Source organism: Amphiura filiformis, chromosome 4 (genome assembly GCF_039555335.1).
Source record: "Amphiura filiformis chromosome 4, Afil_fr2py, whole genome shotgun sequence".
Classification (NCBI taxonomy): domain Eukaryota; kingdom Metazoa; phylum Echinodermata; class Ophiuroidea; order Amphilepidida; family Amphiuridae; genus Amphiura; species Amphiura filiformis.
Window position 1 is genome coordinate 68,880,341 of NC_092631.1, and position 24,583 is coordinate 68,904,923.

The 24,583-nt window shown below is 36.8% G+C and overlaps 2 protein-coding genes and 1 long non-coding RNA gene across 3 annotated transcripts in view; all 3 read right to left on the bottom strand.

Moving 5' to 3' along the window:
• Positions 1–2,541: 2,541 nt before the first annotated feature.
• On the bottom strand, positions 2,542–5,323 carry LOC140151290 (melatonin receptor type 1B-B-like). The gene has a single exon (XM_072173573.1). The coding sequence runs from the start codon at positions 5,216–5,218 to the stop codon at positions 3,908–3,910; it is 1,311 nt and encodes a 436-aa protein (XP_072029674.1). The 5' UTR covers positions 5,219–5,323; the 3' UTR covers positions 2,542–3,907.
• Positions 5,324–12,516: 7,193 nt separating this feature from the next.
• On the bottom strand, positions 12,517–15,140 carry LOC140151291 (uncharacterized). The gene is made up of 2 exons (XR_011858924.1): positions 13,004–15,140; positions 12,517–12,633 (listed from the first exon to the last, which is right to left on the bottom strand). It is a non-coding gene; the product is annotated as an uncharacterized lncRNA (long non-coding RNA).
• A 1,065-nt stretch (positions 15,141–16,205) lies between these two features.
• Positions 16,206–24,583, bottom strand: part of LOC140151293 (cytidine monophosphate-N-acetylneuraminic acid hydroxylase-like) — a 56,803-nt gene continuing 48,425 nt past the window's right edge. Inside the window, exons 12-16 of the mRNA XM_072173574.1 lie at positions 24,439–24,565; positions 23,957–24,079; positions 19,950–20,065; positions 18,244–18,371; positions 16,206–17,633 (exon numbers count right to left, since the gene is read on the bottom strand). Of these exons, the coding sequence (XP_072029675.1) occupies positions 17,476–17,633; positions 18,244–18,371; positions 19,950–20,065; positions 23,957–24,079; positions 24,439–24,565 (652 nt within the window). The 3' untranslated portion in view covers positions 16,206–17,475. The remainder of the gene's footprint in view (positions 17,634–18,243; positions 18,372–19,949; positions 20,066–23,956; positions 24,080–24,438; positions 24,566–24,583) is intronic.

The following is a 24,583-nucleotide window of genomic DNA, read 5'->3' on the forward strand; positions in this document are numbered from 1 at the left end:
CCCTGTTCTACGGACCATTCAAGTAGGGTTGGTCAGTCGGGTTTTTTTTCTGGAGACTATGATTACACTAAAATTTCAACAACATCTGAGAAGATTTTGCCAAATGTTCAGCCAAAATATATAAATTTTGGGGAAAAAACGTCTGATTTTCGATTTTAGCAACAAAAACAAACAAACAAAAACAAATTCTCTAAAACTTAATTCTGGGTCGGTTGGGCCCGTAGAACAGGTTTTTTTCGTCGCCTAATACCGTCGACGGCCGCCGACCTATCTATAAAAAGTGGTATATGGACAAGGAAACAACTCTTTCTTGGCCTAATTACAGGTACGATAGTTATATTCAATGATTTATTATTGCTTGACTAAATAAAAGGAAAGTCACGTTCAAACAATAGACTGGAAATTATGTGGATTCCCCATAAAATATCCCTTTTTTCCTCGATCGTCAATGTTTTCTTTATAAATCGTTTCATTACACATAAACAAGGTATACAAGCCTATACATGTATAGTATACATTGTATACCATAACATATTTTAGACATAGACTCGATCGAGTTCAATGTTTCGTTAAGACTGACAAGTGGGTAACATTACATTGGATCTACCGGACACACTACAAACCTTTGTATCATATATGAGGTCACTGTTTAAAAATTAGTATATAATTCTAAGATTCTAAACTTTTGGTTTAAAAAGTTGGAAATTGTATAGAGCTCCAATAATTTTGATGAAAGTCGAATCATGATTGTCAATCAATATAATTGCAAGATTAGCGCGCTGGTATACGAACATCCAGCTCCATCGAGAAATACATTAAATGATTTAGGTTGATTCAAATAGGCTAAAGTTACCATTTTTTGCATATTTTGAATTGATTTTATGATGTTGTGGTAAAATCTCTCAAAGCCCCAGTGATCCCAGCAAAAGTGTAAAAACAATGGCATAAAACCGAGGAAAACATGTGTAACAATAGAAACTCGTATAGCCTTTGTATTAAGAAATAACTGTGAACCCGGGAAAAAAACCCCCGAAATTGCATGCCTAATTTATATATTGCTATTGTCACCAAGAACAAAACTAAACGGGTTAAAGTTTGTGGTTTAATATCTTGTCGTTCACTGCGGTGGTATATTGACGTGTTTTGAACAGCATATTTTGACCATGAAGCAAGTTTGAATAAATAAACGTCATACACATACACTACCCCGGGGTAAACTACAAAAGAAACATTTTTTATTCCAACATTTTATACTATTATTTGATGATTTGATGGATTTGATACATGCTTAAATCGTGATTATATTATTTTTCCCATGACATACAGAACAAACACAGATGGTGAAGCATTACTTTTTTTTTTACTTTTGATTTATTGAAAACAAAGACTAAACAAAACACAAAAAGAGGGGAAATCAACATCAAATATTAAATGAGAATTACAAAATGATGATAGCAGTTAAGAAAATCACAAAAAGCTAAGAGACGTAAAATAGGTATAAAGGTCAAATCTCCATTTACGACAAAATGAGAAATAAAAGGAGATCATGGCAACAATGTTATAGGCCTATGCATGTATTATAGAATCAGTAACATTTTCGCTAACAGAAAAACTTAACATGAGTTTCTTTACTAGTTCGGGATCAAACGCTATGCTCAATTATGCTCAACTACATACATCGTCCAGAAAACGAGTTGGGCCACTTTTGACATTTTTGCGCATAATCAAGCTTGTATCGCGTAAAATTGACTTTCATGATAAGCAATTGCGCTTTATGCTTTTCAGAAAAAAATAAAGGGGTCATGTGTAAATGTGATATGCAGTAGAATCAGTAATATCTTGATTGTAGCAGAAAAACGTTACTTGGTTTCTTTCCTATAATTCAGGTTCAAAACACTATGACCGATTTTACTTAGTTAGCCGTGGCCGAGTTGCGCCACTTTTTGCCATGTTCGCACGTGTCAAGTTTGTATCGCGTAAAATGAACTTTCATGCTTATCGTCAAAGATTTCAGGCCAAAGCAAAGGTTGTTCCATGTGGTTTTTTTTTCTTCAAATTGACTTTAATAAATAAATGGCATGATAAAAAATTTAATTCAAATTTATAAATCAAAATACCACTTCAAATGCCCCATTCATTGGGGAAAATGAGAAAGTCGTGCTATCTACTGAAGATAGCCGACATCATAGTTATGAGACAGACGTGCTATCTATACTCTTATGATACAGTCATGCTATCTACTGAAGATAGCAAACGTCACATAGTTATGAGACAGACGTGCTATCTACTGAAGATAGCACTCGTCACATAGTTATGAGACAGACGTGCTATCTACTGTTAAAATGACCCAACTTAAGAGCACCGATTTGATTGAAACAAAGCTTATGTAGTAGCTTAAGAAATAAGCAATAAGTGACATGTGTGACTTATACTAGTTTCTAAATTGTATTTTTTTTACAACCTGTATATCAATCAGGGGCACCAAAAGGTTGGAAGGTTGTCAGAAAACGTTTAACTGTCGGGTTATATAAAGAGTATATAAAAGGTATAAAAGGTTTTCATTTATTCAAAAACATGTTTTGAAAACTTACTGTAAAATATTCTAAAATAATGTTAATAAAGTTGACAAAATATTTGGCAAAAAATGTTTGCAAAAAAATGTTTTTAGAGTCACTAGCAAGCAAAAACATTGGTGTTCCATTTTTGTTTAGCTCATATGTAAATTAACTCGTTTATGTGCCTATACTCGAATTATAGGCGTTATACCTTTCCCGACACTCTATTCAGGCATGTCACTGGACTGGATAACAGTTTAAAAAACACTTTTTTGAAAAGAGCATGCCTAAACATTATTTTACGGATTTTATAAGAACAAAATATATATGTTTAAAATACTAGTTTAAAGAATCGGATATTAACGTTTGCACAGTTTTTTGTGTGGGAGCTGAGAGTACACCAGACCTATCGAATTGCATTCTGAATACGAGGAATATCCTACTGATATCAAATAATTTAATTGTTTTGAAATTCGCCAGGTCGTCCACCAACCAGATGGATGGACCAAATTCAGAGGGACTTGGGAATGACCCCACATGAAGTAAAGACACAAGCAACAGACAGAACTGAACGGAGGATGCTTACTCGGCAGAGCGCAAAGGGCCACACCGGCCTGCGCATATAAGTCAAGTCAAGTCAAGAAATTCGCGATGTAATGCAAATTTTACGACAAATTATTAAATTTTTATATTGTGTAAATATTTGATATTTAAAAGTCCTCGAAGTAAACTTTATAAATTTAATGATATGTACTGACGTAAAGTGTATGTAGCTGGGATGAAATTGAAAATTTTGACCTTTCATATTGAAGATAGGCCCTGTACATTTTTTTTCGCAAAAAGATATAATTTTTTTGGTGTTTTGGGGGGGAAAATCCATATCTTCAATATACGAAAGGTCAAAATGTTCAATTGATCGTCGGCTTTTCATCCTAGTTACATACACTTTATGTACATATCATTAGGTTTATAAAGTTTACTTCGAGGACTGTTAAATATCAAAAAAATAAAGTTTCAATCATTTGCCATAAAATGTGTATTAGGCCTATATCGCAAATTTCAAAATTATTTGGTATCATCAGGACATTCTTGGTATGCAATTCAATATGTAGGCCTATGATGTGCTCTCATATCCCACAAAAAATACTGTCCAACGTTGCTACCAGAGCCATTAATAATAATTTAATATATTTTAATATAAATAACTATTTTTTTATTGTTGGTAAATCAATTCTGTATAATTATAGTCTGTGTATGAAGAGGTCATTTATTATGTTCAACGTGTACTGGTAGAATTTAACATTTTGTTTTATAAATAATGTCCACAGTTTTGTCCACTGTTGGCCACTATATTATACAGCTACAGGTCCTTGATATGATAATCCCTCTGATGATAACAAGTTGGGATTATCTGTTCCCGATAAGATGGGATTATCTGTTCCTGTATCATCTCCAGATTTGTCAGGCATCTTGTTGAGGACGCCATGCACATCTTCTGTTCCCAAATTATCGCGATCTTCATCTCTGTTTTCCGATTTGCCGAACGATGTTTCGATCGGTCCTGAGAATCCATCGTCTCCTGGCGTTTTCTGGTCAAGTTTAGGTAAATCATATGTATCGATAATTCCCGGGTATTTACAGTCGTCGGTAGCGAGCCCACTAGATGTAGCGGCTGTTCCCGAAAATCTACCACTCGTACCGTCTCCAGTTGCATCTGCTGGCGTCGAATCAATGTCTCTCGATTGTTTGAAGCACAGACGGCGACATAGGTGCTTCCTATAGACCAAGGCAAAACCGTCGCGGATCCTGTTATTTGTGGCAGCATAAATCAGCCAATTGATGCAGCTGAAGCTATGCATAAGTCCGTTTGAAAACATCCAGACTGTCCGTGATATCTGTCCATGATCAACAAGCAAAGTAATGGCAAAGGGAGTGTAGATAATCACGGCCAGAATGCCCATTGCAGCAATAGTCTTCAGCAATCTCACGTCAGCAGCTTTGACAGCGGTGTTACCACTTTTGATGCTTACCGACGAAGATGTTCTCATACGTTTTTGAAGTCGACGTTTGCTCATATACACAAGTGCGAGAATTCGGACGTAACAGTACACGGCCAACGCAACAGGAGAGAAAATCCCGATGATAACGAAGAAGATCTTATATTCGGTATGAAGCGGATCGAAAAAACACGACGAAATGCGCTCGTGAAAGACGTGGTCGCCAAAACCCAAATATGTCGGCAGGTCTATCAGGACACCAACAATCCAAATACCAACGACCATCAACGGGATTGTCCGAGGAGTGTATATCTTACTGTAACTCCGATTATGGCAAATATAGACATAACGATTTACTGCAACAGCACCGATGCTGAGAACAGAGGCGGAACAGCTTATGATGCAAAAAGACGCTAAGAATTCGCAGAGATAAGATATGTCACCATTGTCTTGGAAAAACAAGTATTCTCGTCCTCCTATGATACCGACTGCGGTAAATGGATGGATAACACCAGCAATGAATAGATCTGCCACAGCTAGGTTGCCAATGAACAGGTTGTTCAAGACGCGTAGCTTCTCATCAATCACGAGGGTAGCGAGGACTAAGATATTACCGAAGATGCCAAGTGCAGCCACTGCGATCACCACTACCAGATATCCTAACATTGTAAATTGATAGATGTTCTTTTTACGAAAAGTTGTTGGAAAAAGTGACTGTCATGAGCGCAGTCATGGTAGTACGTGTGTTACTTGATCAAACACAAATCAGGAACTAAAATCCTGTATAATATTTCTGTTGACAATTTCCTTCGTCATGTTCGTGACACTTTTGGCACTGAACTTGACAGGAGTTACAGGACACAGTTTCTTCTGTTATATTTGTGCCGTGAACCGTAACCATTCATATATTATTACTGTCGTTCGGCTCTATATACACACCAAAGTCAATGAATGGTTTTGTGTTTTTTTTAATTGAACTCTATATTATTGCATTTGAAACTGGAAGAGGAGACGCCAAATTTGAAGTTGCGATATTGTCTAGCGGTTCTGGAGCACAAGAAACTAATCTTCCGCGATCCGGATCAAGCTATCGAAAGTAGTAATATTCGATACGTCATTTACATATGATTATTTATAGCGCCTAATGCAAATGCCTCTTAGGAGCAAAAATGCCTAAAACACAATAATACAAATTATGATTAATTTAAAAGATAAAAATAATTATAAATATGACATACTGTGTAAAAAGATGTGTCTTGAGACGTGTTTAGTGACGGATTTGGCGCATGCTGTTTTGTTTAGAAGGAACTGCAGAAAAAAGAACAAGGATAAGAAACTAAGATTACTAAGACTAAGTATAGTATATAATTGCCGTGTTTGGGGTTGGGGGTTGGGGTTGTCCGGTGATAGATAGCTGACCCGATGGACACCGCTCCTCCTGGATCCGCCCTTTGTACTATCTTTAGTAGATAGCAATTATGGCAAGTATAAGACATAGTGATTTACCGTACTGTAACAGCACCGATGCTGAGAACAGAGGCGGAACAGCTTATGATGAAAAAATAAATAAATAAATAAATAACAACATTTTACTCAAGTTAGACTATCTTTTGAATAAAGTGCTCAATCCCAAAAGGGAGAGCGTATAAAAATTCGTGTCGTCTGACGATTGCCTTTTTAGGCATGAAACTCAGAGTAACGACTACCTATTCTGGAAGGTCTGTTCTTTGAATTTTAAATAAATAAATAAATAAATAAATAAATAAATAAATAAATAAATGTGACGTGTGTTATCTTCAGTAGCAGGCCTGTATCATAACTATGTGACGTGTGCTATCTTAAGTAGATAACACCCTGTCTCATAACTATGTGACGTTTGCTATCTTCAGTAGATAGCACGTCTGTCTCATAACTATGTGATGTGTGCTATCTTCAGTAGATAGCAGGCCTGTCTAATAACTATGTGACGTGCGTGTGCTATCTTCAGTAGATAACACGCCTGTCCCATAACTATGTGATGTTTGCTATCTTCAGTATATAGCAGGCCTGTCTAATAACTATGTGACGTGCGTGTGCTATCTTCAGTAGATAACACGTCTGTCTCATAACTATGTGATGTTTGCTATCTTCAGTAGATAGCAGGCCTGTCTAATAACTAAGTGACATGTGCTATCTTCAGTAGATAACACAACTGTCTCGTAACTACCGTATGTGATGCTTGCTATCTTCAGTAGATAGCTCATGTCTCATAACTATATGTGCTATCTTCAATAGATAGCATGTGTCACATACCTATGTGATGTGTGCTATCTTCAGTAGATAACACGTCTGTCTCATAACTATGTGATGTGTGCTATCTTCAGTAGATAACACGCCTGTCTCATAACTATGTGATGTTTGCTATCTTCAGTAGATAGCTCATCTGTCTCATAACTATGTTATGTGTGCAATCTTCAGTATAACATGCCTGTCTCATAACTATGTGACGTTTGCTATCTTCAGTAGATATCACGCCTGTCTCATAACTATGTGACATGTGCTATCTTCAGTAGATAACACGTCTGTCCCATAACTATGTGACATGTGCTATCTTCAGTAGATAGCACGTCTGTCTCATAACTATGTGACGTGCGTGTGCTATCTTCAGTAGATAACACAACTGTCTCGTAACTATGTGATGTTTGCTATCTTCAGTAGATAGCTCATGTCTCATAACTATGTGCTATCTTCAATAGATAGCATGTGTCTCATAACTATGTGATGTGTGCTATCTTCAGTAGATAACACGCCTGTCTCATAACTATGTGATTTGTGCTATCTTCAGTAGATAGCACGTCTGTTTCATAACTATGTGATGTGTGCTATCTTCAGTAGATAGCACGTCTGTTCATAACTATGTGATGTGTGCTATCTTCAGTAGATAACATGCCTGTCTCATAACTATGTGATGTGAGCTATCTTCAGTAGATAGCAGGCCTGTCTCATAACTATGTGACGTTTGCTATCTTCAGTAGATAACACGCCTGTCTCATAACTATGTGATGTAATATCTTCAGTAGGTAGCTCACTTGTCTCATGTGATGTGTGCTATCTTTATTAGGTAGCACATTTGTCTCATAACTATGTGATGTGTGCTATCTTCAGTAGATAGCACACTTGACTCATAACTGTTACGTTTGCTATCTTCAGTAGATAACACGCCTGTCTCATAACTATGTGACGTGTGCTATCTTCAGTAGATAGCAGGCCTGTCTAATGACTATGTGACGTGCATGTGCTATCTTCAGTAGATAACACGCCTGTCCCATAACTATGTGATGTGTGCTATCTTCAGTAGATAGCAGGCACGTCTCATAACTATGTGATATGTGCTATCTTCAGTAGATAACACAACTGTCTCATAACTATGTGACGTTTGCTATCTTCAGTAGATAACACGCCTGTCTCATAACTATGTGACGTTTGCTATCTTCAGTAGATGGACGGACGGACGGATGGACGGACGGACAACCAGGAAACATAATACCTCCGGTGGAGGCATAAAAATTGTTTTACCCTATTGCTATGGTAGTTAATCCGATTATTACAACACTTGGACAGCGAATAGGTGGTGAAATAAATAAACTCTGTTTTACGGGCCTGACCGACCCACATTTTTAGAAATTGACAAAAACTCATGTTCTGTGTAAATGAATACAGATTATTCAAAAATTAGAATTGCAATTATTTATTCAATCATTATTTTAAGATATATTACTACATTGCAAATACAATTCTTCATTTCAAACCAATATTTGTGTACTGATTGTCATTATGCTTCAGCTCGTAATTGGCGGGAATTGTTAGGCTTTTACCACTACGCCGAAAAAGTAGATCCGTGTTAAGAGTGATATTGTTCATCTGGAAGATCTACAATGTGCATGTTAAAGAAAGTAGACAAGTATAGGACTTGAATTAATAAATTGTGATTTTTCTGGCGAGGTGTCACAAGACAATTATCTAAATAAGATATATTGATATTAATCCGCGATGTTAAAAATTCCCGCCGATTACGAGTTGATCAAAGTATAGGAAGTCATTGGCTTTAATACCTATTAAACACAGCATCTGAATTTGGTAAAAAAACTGCACCAAGTTGCTGACAATGTGAATTCTGAGCTATATAGCTACTTACTTATATAGCTACTTGCTGTATTATTAACTCTTTGCTTGGAACCACAATCTTGCTACCAAATCAAGGTTCTCCCTGCAAACACAAGCGCAAAAAGTGCATTTTTGTGTTTGTGCTTTTCTAGCAAGGCTTTTGCAAAGCGTACGCAGTAGCTAACCCAGCATACACAAAACAATTTTGACATTATTTGCAAAAGGTTAGAAAAGGTTGCCAGAAAATTGTCGGGTTATATAAAATTTAAATAAAGGGTACAAAATGTTTTTAATATTCAAAAACATTTCTTTAATACTTACTGCAATATATTCTATCAATGAAATATTTTGCAAATATTTTACAATACCATTTTTGACATTTATAAAAGTTGTTGTTGTACAAAACGTTTTAAACTGTTTTCATGACCTTTATACATTTTATGTTATTAAAACGTTTTTACCAAAACCCAAACCCAAATATAACCCGTTTTAAAATGTTTCGTGTTTGCTGAGAAGGTATGTGTGAAAGGCATACGCTGCATACACAACCTTGTTTTGAGAGGATCGTGAAAAATCATTATGCAACATTTTTCCCCCAGTCTATGAGAACATGAGTAGGGCTATACCATTTAAAATCCCCAAAATGTTATCCAAATATAGTATTAGAAATGATTTGGAGGAATTTTACAATTACAAAAACAATGTTAAAACCTGGGAATAAATTTCATAAACTCCATCAGGAATATAGATTTTTTAAACATTTTAAAGCGAAATTAACAAAATTAGGCAAAACATTTATAGCTGGATTGAGGAGCAACTGGAATGGAGATAGCAGAAAAATATTTGTTATACAAGGCAATGTGGATTTCATATCGCATTGTATGGTATGAGGTGGGAATAGTATGACTGTGCAGCCAATCACACTGGTAATGCTAATGCATAACATTTCTAATTTTCTCTTTGGAACAAAAATAATACTGACTCCATGAATATTATTTCTCTATGATTTACAAATTGATGAAGTACAGAATGTAGGATTCCTGGGAATCCCTGTGTAGAGTGTACCCATAAATATAGTGGTTTTTCATTATTAAGTTATTATATAAGTTTTCATCATATTACATAATATGTATTCTTACCGATGTGACATTACAGATACTTCATTATCATAGCATTAAATCATGAAGCATGCATCACTGAACATTTCCAAACGGTAGCAAATCAAGTGTAGTTGTACGAGAAGTCATTTTGGGTTGGGAAGTTGGTAAATGTAAATTTGCCAACTTGCTACCGTAAAATCTCGATAGTTAGCATATCGAGCGCTTTTAAAACATGCAAACCTAAAGAGCCCCATCCACAAAAGTGTTAAGTGTTTTGAGCAAATCATCGATACACAGTTATATACGAACAAGTAAACCTGCAAATGTGTGTCTCATCCCCATTAGCTCAGTTGGTAAAGCGCCAGACTTTGGTACAATTTCATGTTTTCAAAAGCGCCCGGTAGAAGCACATATGCTAACTATCAACTATTTATGGTATGTTACTCCCAGGCGCAGCCAGCTTTCTTAGTGGGGGGGGGCAAAATTAAAATTTTGAGGGCAAAGACAAAAAACAAATTCCAGTTACATCATTTTGACCCGGTATCGGTGGGATATATACTTATTTGAGCTTCCAAAAAAGGACTTTATTGGGACATAATCAAACACAAATTTGGTATTTGACACTATTTTGGCCCATGATCACGGTGAACTTTGGTGGGAAACTGTCTCCTTGCCACTTTTCATTTCCATTGCAGTCCCGATTTTCTCTTCCATATTTTTTATCAGAGGGGCACATTTCTCTTTCATTTTTTGTCAGGGGGACCAGTCTGCCCCACCGCTGGCTACGCTACTGGTTATCCCCATTATAGTGGACACTTACAAATATGAAAAATACTAAAATGTATTTCGCATATTTGCTATCACTATCTCACATTACATAATATATCACAGATACAGGCACTTAGAAATAATTAACAAAATCCATCTAAAGCTACAACAATTATCACAGCAAATCAACAGCTTTATATGATTACACACAGATAAAACCTCAGTGCTCCAATGTTGACCTTAGGCTACTTTTTGGTCCCAGCACCAAGTGGATGACATAATTGATATGACTGTAGTATACTTATGTCACATACCATTTCATGCTATATGAACCCATCACTGATCAACATGATTATAGATGCAAACAAAATGTGTACAACAATTTTGACCTTAACAGGAATTTTAAGAATTGTTTGATGATAATATTTTCTTTTTACAGTGATGACTTTTGAAATTGCTCAAATCCTTGATACAATACATTGGACTGAAGGCGATGCTGAGCAGTTAATCAGCTTTGTAAAGTTCATACCTAAATAAACATTCCAATCATTAAGAAGTTCATTAGATTTTGTTTGTCAAGTTTAACCAATCATACATTTTAATTATATCTAGTGATTTCTGACCAATGAAGTGAGCTAGTCTTACGGTCTTTCCAAGGAACAATCAACCCATGTCACTGGTCAGTGCATCTGAAAACAGTCATCTAAGCACACACAGATGCATGTATTCATCTAAGCACACATACAAGTGCTCATCTAAACATCACTTGAGGTGATATCAGTTTACCAGTCTGTTATCACTTGAGGTGATGTTCTGGATGAGCATTTCCATGTCTGCACATATCTAATAGATAGGCGGCATAGTCCATAAATTTCTGAAAAAATTAACATAATTTTGCCCACTGTCCTAGTATTTGGCCCACAGTACCAAATTGTCAATATTTTTTCAATCATCATGTAAATCTTTATTGTCTGTTCACTACCTCCTTTACTAGCCCTTTGATAATATTATGTGTTTATAATACAAACGTGGATCTAATACATTCTTTCACATGCGCCTTAACATATGTCCAACACGGCAAAACATTGAGCACCAAAAGGTTGAAAGACGGACTTCGTAAATATTACGAATAATTTCATTAAAGCGATATCCAATTAATGAAATTCCATTGTAAGTTATTTGTACAATTTCTTTGTTTCTGCTTAGTTTACAATACGTGACATGATCTGGTCCATGGAGTCCAATGGAGGCATTTTAAAAAATTAAGTTACTATTATTATTAAACAAACATTAGGCTATCATATACTGAAAACACCCAAAGGTCTAGCATAATTAGTTCTAGAGTTACAAAATTTTGTGATGTATATTTCTTATGTATTTTATTGTATTTTACTTTATATTTTTGCCTTTATCTAAATTTCAAATTTGCCGCCTTTGGCCTCCATAAGTAGAAAATAAAAACTCGCGAAAATAACCTTTTGCATTAGGTTTCTATTGTATCAATATCAAAACCGCGAAATTTAATTCTCGCGCTATTGACAAAATCTTCAAAATCACGAAAATATCTTCTCGCGAAAATATTGACTTTTACAGTAATTCCCATCAATTTACTGTTCTTATTCTGTGGTTCAATTATGAAATAATTATAAATATGTAAACAGAATTGCCTACACTATGTTTTCGCTTCCTCACACTGCTAGTAGAATACAACTGAAATTTTTTTTCAAATGTAAGAAAAAAAAACTCTCACTAAAAGATATGTTTCATTAGCGTCAGATATTTGTGGATTTTCTTGTAAGAAATAGCACAGTACATTTCTGTGCTGCATATTATACAAATTTCAATGAGAATATGTACAATTCATAAAACTGGGTCCCATTGACTTGCATATACAACTCCATTTACATGACAATACTGAATTACATTAAAAAAAACTGAGATATAACAAATAACATGTAAAAAGTTGGGTCTTAACTTGCTTGCAAAATATCCATTTGTTTGAAACTGAGAGCAATTTAGACTTCTACATTTCTGAATATTTTTTACCCACCAGGAGTGCTTCTAACTGACCTCTTCTTCTTCTTCTTCTTCCTTATAAGTGCCTCCCTCATATGTATGAGTATTGTCGCACTGCGTACAGGCAAGCTGTACTTATTTTTTACTCTGGAACCTAGAGTAGATGAGTGTATTTTGAAGTACAGTCAACATGACCGGGATGATCCCCTGCTCTTTTGAATAGCCTGTGGCGTTCTTTAGCGTGCACACTACATTAATGTGAGAAAATATGCATGTACAGGACCGACAGCTTAAAGTGCCCTCCGAAGCACTAAGCAAGTAGAGTGAAGTGTCTTGCTCAAGGACACAAAGAGCCGGACCTGGGATTCGAACCCTTGACCCTTGGGTTCACAGTCCTATGCCTTAACCGCTAGGCCACGCTCACCTCAAATGTCATCAGCTGTTGTTGATAATATGATCCAATATACTGGACCTACTTGCTGTGTAACAGTTATGTGACAACGTCACATGACCAGATGATGAAATCAAATTAGCTTATCTAGTGGCCCCTCCTCTTCAGGAAGCGAGTTGATCCAGACTGAGTATAGTGCTTTTAATCTGTTCAGACTTGGACTCTCTTCCTTTTTGGGACAATTTGTTAACCACCCAAAGAATAGAGGTCACAATATCTGCTAATTTGATGTCACCTGTTTGTGTCACCCCGGTGTTTGAAATCTTCAACAACATCTGAAGATGTCTAATGTCATGAAGGCAAAATTTCTTCTGGTGAGTAAAAAATGTTCAGTAACATAATAAAGTCTAAATTGCTGTTTTACAATTGCCTGCATAATGATCCATTTGTTGAACAATTTTTTGTAAACTTACTTTTTCATAATAATGGACCTTTTAAGATCAACTACAGGTACAATAATTGCTACTAAAAGAGGCTAGACTGTGAGTGTAGGTAATGCTGCAAGGAAATACGGTATCCATATTGTATTGTCATATGGGGCCAAAAATTGCACCTCAAATCAAATGATAATTGGCTTTTTAATGCAAATGGTTTGCATGTGTAGCAACCATTATTGCCATTATCATTTGTACTACTTCGGTACTTTTTATAAAAATACCTGCGTATAAACAATACTTGAAGTATATACTAAAGTAACATGGTGAGATAATGCAATAGTGCCCTATTGGACTATTCCAGTTGAAATTCATACACCATAGACATTGGAAGACATGACCTTAATCTCCCACACAGGGTGTGTGAATTTCAAATGGGGTTACCTGATTGAATGATTCCATATGAAATCTACACCCCCTTTGTGGGAGATAAAGGCCATGTATAATATGGAACAAGTGGGAATTAAAAAAGAACTTTCAATGTAACACAATAAAGCAGAAATATGTATTGGTATACTTTATCCTATTAGTTAACACACAAAGCAACATAGAATACATTTTTGTCTCTGACCACTTCCTCCTCCCTGCATATCCAAGATGGCTGCCATGACAGAAGCAGTCATCTTGGTAACTAAACTAACATTTCTCATTGTTCATACAAAAAGAGGGAAAATATCAAAAGTGACACTCAAGGAGCGATCTGACACACACATACATAAAATAAATATATATCAGCAACAATAAATGAAGGGATAAGATTGAGTGCATAGCTCAGAGATTGGTTTATGTTCTTTGGCTGTTGTTGGCCAAGGTTGTGGCTGATTGTTCGGAGTGGCAGTATAAATCCATCTTCAGGGGTACACACATAGATTCATTGTGAAAAATAGAGTCATCTGAAGTTTACTGCAGCTTAACTCCCTGTTTGTAAAGGCCTTTGATCCCAATCAACAGGGAGCGAGAGAGAAAGAAAATATCGACCCTGGTCTTATTTTCTGTAACTCACACTTCTCCCATCACTGTTCATATAGCTCACTTCACAGCAACTAACTAAGTCTAATCAACTATTTATCTTCCTTAATTAACAATACAATTAATAATTCACAAATTAGCACACACGGAAGTTCATGGACTTCAAACAATGTGAATTTAAATTTTGCATGTGATTCGTTATGCCTAAGCCATATCATAAGAACTTCCTTTGTTTATATACATTTATTTACATTGGCAATATAAAATATATGAGGAGAGGACTTAACACTTCCTGTTCACAACCCAAATGGCAATATTCCCTTCCCTACAAATTCAAGATGGCTACTGTGGAATGAGCAGCCATCTTGGGTTGTCATGGCGTGAGCAGCCATCTTGAATGTGCAGTAAAGGTGAATTTAAAAACTGTTGATTAGAACTGAGGAATAATCATTTGAAATGTTTATGAAATAATTGTAGTATATATGCTTTCCTCACCTGCATATCCAAGATGGCCAACATGGGTGTGTGCCATCATTGTATTTATGCAGCAAGGAGTGGAATTTGCTGTTAGTGCATTTATGTTAAAGCTTTTTAAGCATCTCATCTTGAGGTGTGATTAGGTTTTTTTGTTTTGACATAATTTGCAATGTGTCCATCGCCATCTGGGCTGCCTGTAAGCAAGTAATTGGTTCAAGTCTAGGTTGAATGAAAAAAACCAAGGCATAAAAGAACAACATGTCAAGGTTAAAATTGTTACAACATTTCATTTTTAGGACACACTTGAACAGTGTAATAATGTTTAGGTCTATATATTTCAATGTGTACTCTAAATACAATTATTAGTAGTAGTATAGATTAGATTAACATAATGAGGGCTTTTTAGCAGACATTTTGAGTATGTGTGATAATGCATTACCATACTCGGCAGTGGGGTTTGACTCCCACCCTTTTTATTTTACCCCCACCCTTTTTATTGAGGCACCCTTTATACTGAAAATTCCTGACCCCCACGCTTTTTACTGAGGCACCCTTTATACTGAAAATTCTTGACCCCCACCACTTTTTGCTTTTTCCGCTATTTGTAAACTGACAAAGTCGCACGCAATTTGGTTCAAGTATCAAGTACGCTGAATTCTGCACCTATTTCACATGTGCGAGTCCGATGTTTTTCTCTCCAATAAGTTAATTGATACATTACGTGAACAATGCAAATTATATGTGAAAAACTACTACTGCACTGTAAAATAAGCATTTTAATGAATAACTGTACTTTTATGGTGTTCAAATGTTGTTCTTGTCATGAAACTTGACGACGCTGTGTTCAGCGACTATATCCTACTTCTTCCGTGCTGCTTCGCTCAATCAATTATGCATGTTAATGGCGTCACTCATATACGATCAATGTAAAGAAAAATAACACGTCATGGAAAATCGGACATTTGCATATGACGTAGGTGTTTTGGCAGCGCTTCGGGAGGATTATTGTGTACATTGCACTGGATTCACGTAAACAAGCGAGCCTGCATCAAATGGAATTTTATCTTGCGACATAGTGTGCAAGTTTTGGTGATTTTTCTTGGAACTATGATTATTTTATCATTCAATAAAAATATACTGTAAGTTGGAAGAAGCCCCACGCTTTTTATTTTAATCCCACGCTTTATATCAGTCCACGCTTTTTACCCAAAAAGTTTAAACCCCCACGCTTTCACCAATTTTCAGAATTTCGAACCGGCACGCATTATAAAGCGTGGACTGCCGAGTGTGATTACCGAGTAAATATTCTTAACATAATTGATTGGATGGGTTTTAATATATACCATATTATGCAAGGTGAAAAGCTGCATACTTGTTAGGGGTGGTATTGACTGGTTGGGTAATGGTACTTGAATGAATACCATATGGTTCATATAGCTTAGCACACTGATACGTTTCCAGTTACCTATTTCTAAATCATAAATTACTAAATCAAAATCTAGAAGTTTCATTAAGATATTAATCCGATATATTCTAAGCAGAATATATATCCACCTCAAAGATCTTTTCCTACACTGGTCTGTCTATAAGTAATCAATTCAATTACAATTTTTGCGAACATTTTGTTTAAAGTCCGTTCACTTCTGACAGATTTGGAGAAACTGGTCTATTTCAGTTGAAATCCATACACCCCCTATGGAAGACACAACCTTAATCTCCCAAACGGAGTGTAGAGTTCAAAAGGAGTCACTCATTCAAATAACCTTATCTGATATTTGCACTGCCTGTGTGGAACATGTCGTCATGTCTTTCATAGGGATGTATGGATCTCACCTGGAATAGTGCATTCCAAGCTTTGATTTGTTCCCCCTAAAAACACATTTATTGCTTGAAAACACATCCTATATTCACAACACTCTAGGTGTGTTGAAAAAAATAACTAGATACACTGCAATGTATTAACTATTATAACACTTAAAAGGGCATTTTGTGATCCACAGCATCATCCCCCCATTTTTCTCAAAAAAAGTTGAGATTTTCATATCACTGGAAACCTCTGGCTACATAATGTTTATGTACAAACAAATTTCTTGCAAATTAATTCGTTTAGCAAAGATATTGTGAAATTTGAATTTCGTTCTGGTATAACTCGCAAATGCAAAATCAGAATCAACTGAAATTTTTAGAATAAGTTTTTGTGGATATCCACTGAAAAATGTCATAAAAGGAGGATGCTACGATCATGAAATACTCCTTTAAGCTGTATAAACAAGTGGTTTTAAAAACTGGAATGTAATGGTGATATCTTGATGGGTAGCCAGCAAGTGTGTAGTAGTAAATTCATCTGCCAGTCTGTCACCATATCACCTCATAGCAGCTGCATCAAATTTGTGGTCCTAGGCTATTTCATTTGAAAATCAACCCCCTATGGAATACATGACCTTAATCTTCTACACAGCAGGTGTAGATTTCAAATGGAGTCAAATGGAAATTCACATTGCATGTGAGATTAAGGTTATGCCTACCATAGCAGGTGTCTGGATTTGAACATGAATAACCTAATTATTATTTTAGTTTCCATACTGCAAAACCAATGGCTATTGCAGCAACACCTGCAGCTGGGACAATCCATTTCAGTGATGACCCTGCTGAATGGTTTGGTAATGATGACGAGTCTGTGGTGTGGTTGGAGGCACTGCTACCGTTGGCTGTAATTGGTGTACCTGTACGAGAATGGACAATACAAAAATTTATTTTTGTTTATGACGTCTCTATAGAGGGCAGCCTTTAGTCTAGTGCTGAAGCATTACTTTCCATATGGGTCCTCTTTTGAATGTAATCAGGATGGATTAGGGCAGCCAGGGGTAAGCACCCTAATCTTTTTGAAACTGATGGTGATATACACATATACACGACACTGATAGCTTAACGCCCCCTCCGAACGATAATGTTTCACTTACCCATTTCTAAATTAACCATGGGGAGAACGGAAGTTTGAATTTAATCTGCAGATGTTACCAATTAAATCCAGACTCCCCCCTGTTAATACCCCAGCATGTTACCATCACTGGGAATTGAATCAGGGACTTTGTACACCACAATTGAATGCTCTAACCACTAGGCCATGCTCTCCCTGTTGCATGTACTGAATATACCTCGGTGCATCTCACAATGTCAGATATCATTTTCCACATAAAACTCTTGATTAAGAAGCATGAAATCCACACAGGTGCATTGCTCTATTTATAGCTATTTGTGGTCAATATGATTTTTTGGGATTTTATTTGGGAACTCAATCTGATGATGTGACCCTGCATAAAGACATTTTCCTACCTGGTATAAGTACTGGGTCAGGCTTCCATACTTCTTTTCTGGGTGCTTCCATACTCTTCCTCTCTACTAGGAACTTCTTCCAATCAGGTGGGTCCCGTGGTAACAAGATTTGCATATGATTCCAGAATCTGCAGTGGATAATCAATGGAAACAGATGAACACGTTGGTACCATCAAAGTCAATGTGAGCAAGGCAACACACAAACTCAAAGAGCACACATTTGATTACACTGGTAGTTTTGACTTTGTGTACTGTATGTACTCCTTGCATCAAATAAATATTATTATTATTATAATTCAAATAAATATCATTATTATTATAATTCAAATAAATATTATTATTATCAATTCTAAGGTAGACTTCAAAGGAAGACAGGATCAGAGTTTTGAGTGTTTCAAAGGTTTGTGTGTGCTGTGCTTAGAGCATGTTTTTGACACACCACGTTACACGTAAAGCGCAAACAACCATGCACTTTGAATCAATAGTATGGTTCAAAGAGTCCAAGTGTGTGAAAACATTGGATCCTAAACATAATAATGATAAAATGAACTATATTCATTAGACGATTTATGAGCTTTAAAATGTTGGACTCGACTACATTGTACGTCGCTCCCAATATAAACTCCTCAACAAAAGTTTGCATGGAAAGTTTTTTTCAAGCATCTGTATCTCAAATTATTTGTGACATATTCATATCGTGTTGCATATCAATGGATAGCTACAATACTCCCCTTTACAATAACACCCCATTTGAAACAATAACATTTTTCCCGGCAGAGTACACGCCTTGTGAATGTAGTGGGGTCTCAAACAGAGTTTGCCAAAATTTAGCATTATTCTGTGCAGCAAGCTGCAATCCCATATCTTCACAATCTGGGACCTAATGCAATCCTTCCAGATGACACCATTAAGCCCCACAGAGCCACGGTAGTCAGCGACTACCTACAGAATATGGGAGTAGAGCCAAAATGGCCTGCCACCAGGCCAGACCCGGGGGCCAGAGCGTAACCCGATTGAACACTTGTGGGACCAGCTTGATTGTGCTGTACGTGCCAGAGAATGGAATGCCATGTCACAGTAACGTGTTACCAGGTCGGTGAGCAGCATGATGAGAAGGTGCATGACTATTGTGCTGCGTATGGTTTTTCCACCCGCTATTGAGGTTAGTGACTATCACAGAATAATGGTCAATTTGGCAAATTCTGTTTGAGACCCCACTACATTCACAAGGCGTGTACTCAGCCGTGAAAAATGGCATTGTTTCAAATGGGGTGTCATTGTAAAGGGGAGCATTGTAGCTATCCATTGATACGCAACACGATATGAATATGTCACAAATAGTTTGAGATACAGATGCTTGAAAAAACTTTCCAAACTTTTGTTGAGGAGTTTAGCTCAACCAATAAATATGGGCTCAATTGATCCAATTTTATATCAAAGTGTGCCGTGTGAAAAGCAAAATAATCCGGTACATTGAGTTGCCTCCATGAGCGATACACAAATATGGCGGAGGTGTATAATACTCTTTGATTCCATATCACTGGATGTTGGCTAATATTGCGTGGCCCGTATAAGAAACTTTTGAACACCTTATGAATCCCCATTGGGGATTCATAAGGTGTTCATTAATTATTCAGAAAGAAAACATTTTATATTTGATTGCAAGCAAATTATTTCAGGGTTTTTTCAGCAAACTCCATACTTACAAATAGTGAAATGTGTCAGGTTCTCTGGAGATTCGGTTGTTGAAGCCTATGTACAAGTTATCCCAGAACATTCCATGTAGGACAGTTTGTCTGTGAACTCCAATACGATTTTGCATCTACACACAAAAACAAAAAGCAATATTTTATATTACTAATGTGTTTTATTAAGCCTTTGAAGCTTAAATGTGTATTGCACTTGATGTCCTTAATTATTAATGTCCTTACTTGAGCTCTGAATGTTTGTAACATGTTGTCGTCACATAGACAATACTGTATATAATTTCAAAAGATACTATACTAGTACATACATTTTAAGTTGCTGGTAACCAGTATTTCAAAAAAGGCGGTTCTCGAACCACGAGTCTCGCCTGCTTTTGTGACCGCCTGCTTTTGTGACCGCCTGCTTTTGCGATAACTGTTGGTAGAGAGGTAAATGAATTTGGCGGTTATTGGCTGGGCACGATTATCTGGCTGATGGTAACTGTACTGTACCCACCAAGTTTCATGCCCATGCAACAGTTTTTACTAATATGACCTCAGATGACCCCAGGTGGCCCTGAAATGACCTTCTAAAATTTTGGCTCTAAATGTTGACTGTACCCCTCGTGCTAAGTTTCATGCCCATATGAGTTTTTACTAATTTGACCTCAGATGACCACTGGTGGCCTCGAAATGACCTTCCAAAAATTTGGCTATAAATGTTGACTGTACCCACCAAGTTTCATGCCCATACGACAGTTTTCACTAATTTCACCTCAGTTGACCCCTGGTGACTCGAAATTACCTTCCAAATATTTGGTTTTAAATATTGACTGTACCCACCAAGTTTCATGCCCATACGACAGTTTTACTAATTTGACCTCAGATGACCCCTGGTGACCCCAAAATGACCTTCCAAAAATTTGACTTTAAATGTTGACTGTGTACCCACTAAGTTTAATGCCCATCCGACAGTTCTTACTAATTTGACCTCAGATGACCCCTGGTAACTTCAAAATGACCTTCAAAAAATTTGGCTTTAAATGTTGACTGTACCCACCAAGTTTCATGCCCATACGACAGTTTTCACTAATTTGACCTCAGATGACCCCTGGTGACCCCAAAATGACCTTCCAAAAATTTGGCTTTAAATGTTGACTGTACCCACCAAGTTTCATGCCCAGACGACAGTTTTAATAATTTGACCTCAGATGACCCCTGGTGACCCCAAAATGAACTTCCAAAAATTTGGCTTGAAATGTTGACTGTACCCATCAAGTTTCATGCCCATACGACAGTTTTTAATAACTTGACCTCAGATGACCCCGGATGACCCCGTAATGACCTTCCAAAAATTTGGCAAAACCAAACAACTATTTCATCAAATAAATCAAAACAGAAAGATGCTTCCTTTACGAGTTATCACTCATTGAAAGTGCTACTTTGCTATACTTTACATGGAAAGCGACTATCTTAAAGTCGTCATATTTCGTTAATTACATGACCGATCAAGCTGTTATTTGGATATGTGATGCACAGTTGAAAGTTAATTATTAAAAGATTTGGTGACCTCAGTTGACCTTTGACCTTGTATGTGACCTTTGACCTCACGAAATTGGATAAAGTATGTTGCGCTGAAAAATCAAATTTGGCAATACCAAAGAACTATTTCATGAAATAAATCAAAACAGAAAGATGCTTCCTTTACGAGTTATCACTCATTGAAAGTGCTACTTTGCTATACTTTACATGGAAAGCGACTATCTTAAAGTCGTCATATTTCCTTAATTACATGATCGATCAAGCTGTTAGTTGGATATGTGATGCACAGTTGAAAATTAGTTATTAAAAGATTTGGTGACCTCAGTTGACCTTTGACCTTGTATGTGACCTTTGACCTCACGAAATTGGATAAAGTATGTTGCGCTGAAAATCTAATCAGGTCGAAAGTACCACTGGCCACGCAACTCCCCACCAAGTAACGTCACTGTACCCCATACGGATCTCCAGATAATCTGTTCATAAGGTATTTTGCTTATTACGCATATATTATGCAAATTAGGTACTTAATTACCATATTTTACGCTCAAAATCTAATCAGGTCAAGAACCTCTGGCCTCACTACTCCTCACCAAGTTACGTCACTGTACCCCATACGGATCTCCAGATAAGCTGTTCACAAGGGTTTTTTGCTTGATACGCATCAAATACGCATAAATTATGCAACCGAGGTACTTAATTACCATATTTTGCGCTGAAAATCAAATCGGGTTGAGATCCTCTGGTCATACTACCCCCTACCACGTTATGTTGACCGTACCCACCAAGTTTCGCGTGCCCATACGACAGTTTTAGTCATTTGACCTCAGATGACCCCTGGATGACCTCGGGTGACCTTGACGCACTAACCAATACAAACTTGTTCTGTCTGAGGTGAAGATGCACCCACCCACCAAGTTTGAAGAACGTACGACCCCTAGTCTCCGAGAAAATAGGTTTTTGCATTTTATGCATAAATTATGCAAATTAGGTACTTAATTACCATATTTTGCGCTGAAAATCAAATCGGGTTGAGATCCTCTGGTCATACTACCCCCTACCACGTTTCATCATCATAGGGCTTATGGATCTTACGGATCCCCAGATACAGCTCCATAAGGCGGATTTCTTCAGATTTCCAACCATATTTGTAGAATCGTTCCGCATAAATTATGCAAATTAACAACTAAATGCGCATACTTTTCGCCGAAAAACTAATCAGGTGATTAGCAGGTGTGTATCATTCCTGTCACCAGGTTTCGTTACCATGCGCCCGACGGATCTTGAGCTAGTCTGTCCACAAACTCCGCTATCAATTTGCGCGGATTTTTGCATAAATTAGCTATGTTAATTTGCATATTTTTCACCGAAAACATACGGTTACGGAGCAAACTTGGATACCCTTCCTCCCACCAAGTAGCGTCGCCGTAAGTCTTACGGTTCCCCAGATACAGCTCCGGACGGACACACATACATCCACACACACACCCCCACACACACACCCCCACACGCACGGACGGACAGACAGAAATAGTGATTACTAAGTCCCATCCTGAACAAAGTTCAGGCGAGACAAAAAGGGTGTAGCTTTGAATTGATGTGATGGGATTCAATTTTATTCAATATCTATGCTAACCAACAGATCGTTCTACGGTTCCAAGGAAGATTGCCGAGGAAGCATTAAGACAAACAGCATGCATGTGAAATGTTCCTAAGGCTAATTGATCGAGATGATGAAAAGAACAGATTAACTTTATCATGTTTGTCTCCCTATGCATAAGTGCGTATATTTATGGCCTTTACAATATTTTCTTATGTTCTTGATTTGGTATGAGGTATATGTGAGGCGATCAAGCAAAATCAGTCAGAACTCGGAAATATTGATTTTGAGATATTGCCGAACAAAAGGAAATATTTCTTTTTGTTTTCTCTTGTTTTGGAAACTCTTTAATTGCGCAAATCATTGGATCTGGTTGTTCAATTTCAATGGGGTTTTCTGCATAATGCAGCTTTGTAAATGCTTTTTACTATCCTATAAGAAACTAAATATTTAATATTTCCGAGTTCCGACTGATTTTGCTTGATCGCATCACATATATTAAAATAAAAAATGGTTATATTAAATGAAATCCTAACATAAATAAATCGTCTTCATTCAATTGTCTATACTGTGTGCATATTTGTGCTTTCTTTAAAGCAAGTAGAATATAGCTTGTCAACTTTCAACATGGGAACACGTTATGAAGTATCTATAATTAGTGAAAAGATATAGCTCAGAGGCCAACAAAAAGTAATTGTCTATAGTAGGCCCTATACGACAAACAAGATTTTCTCTCTGAATTGGCCGTAATTTTACATGTTCACTCTAGCGTAAGTTTGGGCCCTATTTGACTCATTGGAACGTTTGAAAGGAGCCCCCCCTGTGACTGTCAAGATAAAATGAATCAAGTATAAAAAGTATTCAGACAGTTATCAACTTTAGCACATACCTCCAAGTAGTTGTGTACTCTTGCAGGTCTTTCCTTTGGGTATGTTGGTGTTGCACCTTCAAAGTCAACCAAGAAGTCATAGCCACCTTCTATAGGATGAAAGTTATCATCTGTCTCTATCATCTGATGAGAGAAAATTAATTAAAGACTATCAGTGGTCACAGTTTGGGTTCAAGGCAGAAGGGCTCATGAATAGTCAACTCCACATGGTATAGGTGTGCATCTTCCTTTTTCCATAGCTCTGAGCAACTTATCACTCATTGCTTAGCATGCATTTTGACACAAAAAGAATGCAAACAACAACACACTTTGAATCTAACTTTCCCAGGCACATAGAGAAATCATTCAGAGGTACTATTTGCCCTCCATGAGTTGACATGCAAACATGGTGCAGTCAGTTCTCTTTGTTTCTACCTTATTAAGAACAAGTTACCCCCTCTCAATAATGCCGATGCTTGGTGATGGAATTAGGTGTTCCTTACCCTAATGACAAGATTGTAACTATGGAAACCACACCAATTGTAGTACACCGAGATCCATTCTGGATAGGCGAAGATCTCGTTATCCACGGTACTGTTGATTTCATCAAGGTACTTATCAAAATCCCAACTAAATGATGAAAACAAA

Bases quoted from the DNA above. Each gene is read 5' to 3' on its own strand.
- LOC140151290 (XM_072173573.1), bottom strand. From the start codon at position 5,218: ATGTTAGGATATCTGGTAGTGGTGATCGCAGTGGCTGCACTTGGCATC.